The sequence below is a fragment of the Austrofundulus limnaeus genome, unplaced genomic scaffold (assembly GCF_001266775.1).
Source record: "Austrofundulus limnaeus strain Quisiro unplaced genomic scaffold, Austrofundulus_limnaeus-1.0 Scaffold78, whole genome shotgun sequence".
Lineage (NCBI taxonomy): Eukaryota > Metazoa > Chordata > Actinopteri > Cyprinodontiformes > Rivulidae > Austrofundulus > Austrofundulus limnaeus.
The window spans coordinates 1,518,219-1,522,702 of NW_013952480.1; the positions used below are offsets into that span (position 1 = coordinate 1,518,219).

Below are 4,484 nucleotides of genomic sequence, written 5' to 3' on the forward strand. Positions count from 1 at the left end.
GTGTGTGTGTGTGTGTGTGTGTGTGTGTGTGTGTGTAAACTCCCTGATCTTTGTTTTTTAAAACAATATTTTTAACTCTGACTTTTTCTCATATCTATGATAATTTCACTTAATTTGAGAGATTCAAACTCAAATTAAGTGAACAAACACTTTCTGATCTTGCTTAGTGTAGCTGTTTCAAAACAAGATCAAAACTCCTTTTTGGTTGAAAATAAGATGGTAATATTTGGTTAGATGAACAGTTGTTGCAGTGTAGCTGTTTGCTCATGGATCCACTCAGAATGAAATCATGTCTTCAGATTGAGGCTGTTTAAAGAGCGATTCACAACAGATAAGGTATTTATGTTCGTTACCTTTCCAACAAAACCCTGCTTCAGAAGAAACATTTCTGGCTTTATAATAGTCCCTTTAGTAGTTCGTCATCAGAATGACACATTTATGTAATGCACTGTCTGAACACTCGTAATGACTCTCCTGTCCAAACTTCTGATCCTCCTTTTCATTTCTGCTCTGATCTACTTAGGCTGTCCTTCTGTACGGTTTGTTGGCCTTTCTGATAAATTCCGTTTTGAACCTGTTTAATTTGGCACAGAGATGCTCGCACCTGCAGCCAATCAGTAATCACTGTGAGACAGAGTCTGGAATGTTTAGCTTCAAAAGCCAGTTTTCAGACCCTTTTCGATTTTACACATCTTTTTTAAAATTTGTTTTAACATGTCTCTCTGTGTGTGTGTAACACTGCAATCCTTTCTGTAAACACACAAGTATTTGTCTTCCGGCAGGATTGTGGATGGCACTGAAGACAGTGAGGGAACAGAGAGTTTGCAGACTTTCTCCTTTTCCACCAGCCTGGGTTGTCCTGTCGGTGCTCCAACCAGTGCCTCCGCCTCCACCGCAGGTCCTTTCATCACACAACACACCGCTGACTCCTCGTGTTGTTTTGCAGTCTCTGTATAAAGAGTTCTCTTCCCAAAGCCTGCAGAAATTTGAAATAAATAGGACTAATTAACACTCCTTCATGACTGAAATGTTTATCGTCAGTCTTCCYGCAATGACTTTGGGGAGGGTGGAAAAAAAGTATATTTTTTTACTTTGTCTACAGTATTTGAAGGGGTTCATAATTTGCTCATTTGTCACAGATATGATGCAAATCAGCACAACAGAATTAGCAGCAAAAGCAGAGGAGACCAGAGGACAACTGCGACACCTCGACCAGCAGGTAGGATGTGGTGTGTGCGCATATACTGCATGTGTGTAATTCTACTGAACTCATCTTCCTTTAAAGGATTTTTAAAAAATGCAGCTATTATTGTCGCATATTGTAATTAATGCAGTAAATACAAAAATGGAAATAAAGGTCAAAGGCTTGGTTCAAGGTGAGGATTAGGATGAAGCTGGAGAGGATCACAGTTAAGTTTCTGGGTTTGAATGTTGGAGCAAATAAATCTGTAATGAAGTGAGTAAAATGTTGAATGTTTGACAATATGGGACGAACAGATGGAATAAAGTAAGCACAAACCATATGGATGTGTCAGCATGTAAAGCACATAACAGATGGAAGGATTGTCAGGAGGGATGAGATCAAAAGAATGACAAAACAAGCTCATAAATCACAGAGAGACATCTATTTAGGTGTTTCTTTATATTTAAACAGCAGTGGTTCTTATAGTTTTATGACCAGCACCACATTAGTTCTAATTACCACCATTATAACAGATATTAGAAACCAGTACAAACCCCAAGCCCGGACACTGGTTTCATACATTTATGAAGAAAAGTGCAGATTTTACAAATGTCATATGATACTGAACAAATAAAGGCTGTCATGTTTGCCGAAATATTATTATTAAACATGTTATTGGATTGGCTTCAGAATGATATTTACCTGCTCCAATCTGTACCTTCTTGCCTTGTAAAAACAAATTTCAACAACCAATCCAGGAACCAGACCGCTGCAGTGTTGAAGTATTGATTCTGAGACAGAAAAACTACAAATAAACAAGAAATGCACTTCAACCCTGCATCACAAAATCCCAAACGTATTTTAACATCTTTAATAACTTTGCTACTAATAGGTATTTTAAAAAAGGGGATGAAATAATAAAAGAATCCACAACTGTTATTGTTTGCTGCATCTTTCAAAGCATCAGCGTTCACAGTAGTTGAGCAGAACTTGAGTACAATTTTCTCGTTTGGTTTTGTTGTGTGTAGGAATTGTACAAATCATAGTAGAAAGGTGATACCGAAATGTCCTCTGAGTCCCACTAGAGGAGTCCTGAGTACCACCTGTGGTACTTGTACCACAGAGACCTAATGCTGAACTTTTTAGACTCACCTTGTGTGTCACAGATCCTAATGGTTTGTTTTGTACTTTAAACTACGTACACGCAGGGTCTCACAAAGCATCCTGTAGTTTGAGTGGCGTTGACGAAATTAGACTTTTTGCCTCAACTTTTACATCCCAATGTGTGTATTGAAAGTTAAWAAAACATCCTAAACAGATTAAATATTTTTTTCTTTTTTCATCTCTTGAAACTAAAACAAATAAAATGTGTGATAGTATAAAAACAATGGCGCAACACTTCTTTTAAATGCATGTTTTGTTGTGCTCTTTCTAATCCTTTGGGTTTTCTGATGTTTGACAGGATGCCTTTTAGCTCTGATGTTTTGTTGTCATTTCACACTTCCAATCACACTGATCTCCACAGGAGATTAAAATTTGTGTTTGATTAAAACTCAGTCTGTACCTGTCACCAAACCCCCCCCCCACCCCCACCCCCCCAAAAACCATATGGCAAAATAAAAATGTGGTGCGTGTGACACAAATTAATATGGTTGGGGAAAAGGTATTCAATTTTTTCACTTATGCTGTAGTGAGTTCTTCCCATTTGCTGCTAAGCCATAACAAAAACACATGTAAATGTATCTTATTAAACCAGACAAATCCCATTGAGTTCACAGAACTCTTTGTTTAGAGGCCTGAAGGCAACTTAACATGCATGTTTTAGGTCTGTGGTAGGAAACCAAAGCACAGGGAGAAAAGTCATGCATGCATGAAGAGAACATACAAACTCCACATGGAAAGACTCCAGGTCTGAACCAGGGATCTAACACAGGACCTTCACACTGTCATCTGCAGTGAGAATAGGGAGCAGGTGGAAGAGACTCTGGAGAGGTGGGGMTTTGTTCTGGAGTGAAGAGGCAAGAATCCAGGAGAGGGAGACGATGAGGATGAGTTTATGTACTTAAAATAAACCATCCAAAGCAGCAGGCTGAAGAGCTGGCAGGGTGGAGTGGGAGGAGATGGGACAGCTCAGGTTTAGAGACAAAGAGAGATAAARCTAAAGACTGGTTCAAACGAAAAATAATTATGTCGATTTTTGACCTGATTTTGCCCTTCTGACAGTCTTAAAGACCCCCCGATTTTTGTGATGGCTCTAAAAATAATTTTAGGAGATGTTCTTGCTGTGTGTGGTGCACTAAGGGTGATCTAGTTAGCTCAGAAGCACATCAGGCACACTCCGATCTCAAATCGTGGATCTTCAGCATGTTGGATCGTCTTGGCCCAATATGTGTGAYGTGTAGCCAATCAGAAAGTGAGGTGACAGAGGGGTATCCAAAATACAAATAACAAAACAACTGCCATGGTGCTCCAGAAAATCCAGTAGACATTGGCTATGTCATTTTTTTGTTGTTGTTTTTTGCTGTGGTTTCTGTTAAAAATAATCCATAAACTATCACTGTTGCTGCTTCCATTGCTGAACTTACTGATATCGAGATGTTTTGCGAGATTTTTGCGAAATCTGTTTGTGTGTTGTCTTTGCCGTATGGCTGTACACCACACGCTGTGGGACCAAGCCTCTCGTGAGTTTTCATCATCATCAGAGTTGTAAAGTAACTAAGTACAAATACTTTGTTACTGTACTTGAGTAGATTTGTTGGGTATCTGTACTTTACTTGAGTAATTATTTTTCAGCCTACTTTTTACTTCCACTTCTTACATTTTCACACAATTATCTGTAATTTCTACTCACTACATTTTTTAAAAAGGCAAGAAGTAGAAAGTCGTTACTTTTATTTCATTTTTGCTTGTTTTTATTCCAGATTGTTGTTGTAAAAAATAAATCCTATCCATATAAATTGTGCCTCCTAGATAGAGTGAATGATTGAATGAGAAGTATAAATACATAAAATTCTGATACTGTATTAGTTTGTACACAAACAAATCATGTCACACTCCAGCTGGACATAATCATTAAAATAAAAGGACTGTACTTAAGAAGTATTTGTATTTCATGAATTATATTATTGCATTTGGCCGCAGCCCTCAGATAGATTTTCATTTTGATGAAAAGGTTTTGGCAGCCTTGATATTTGTATATAAACTGAAACAGCTAGACTAGTGCATCCTAGATTTAACATAAATTAATTATTTTAATACAACAGTCATTTCTGCAGTTTTTGGGGAGTCACCTCCTAATAAA

The 4,484-nt window shown here is 37.8% G+C and overlaps 1 protein-coding gene across 1 annotated transcript in view; it reads left to right on the plus strand.

Moving 5' to 3' along the window:
• Positions 1-4,484, plus strand: part of kcnh8 (potassium voltage-gated channel, subfamily H (eag-related), member 8) — a gene marked incomplete in the record, with an annotated part of 79,007 nt that overhangs the window by 68,088 nt on the left and 6,435 nt on the right. The window contains 2 exon segments of the mRNA XM_014011242.1: positions 783-898; positions 1,140-1,219. Coding sequence (XP_013866696.1) covers positions 783-898; positions 1,140-1,219 — 196 coding nt within the window.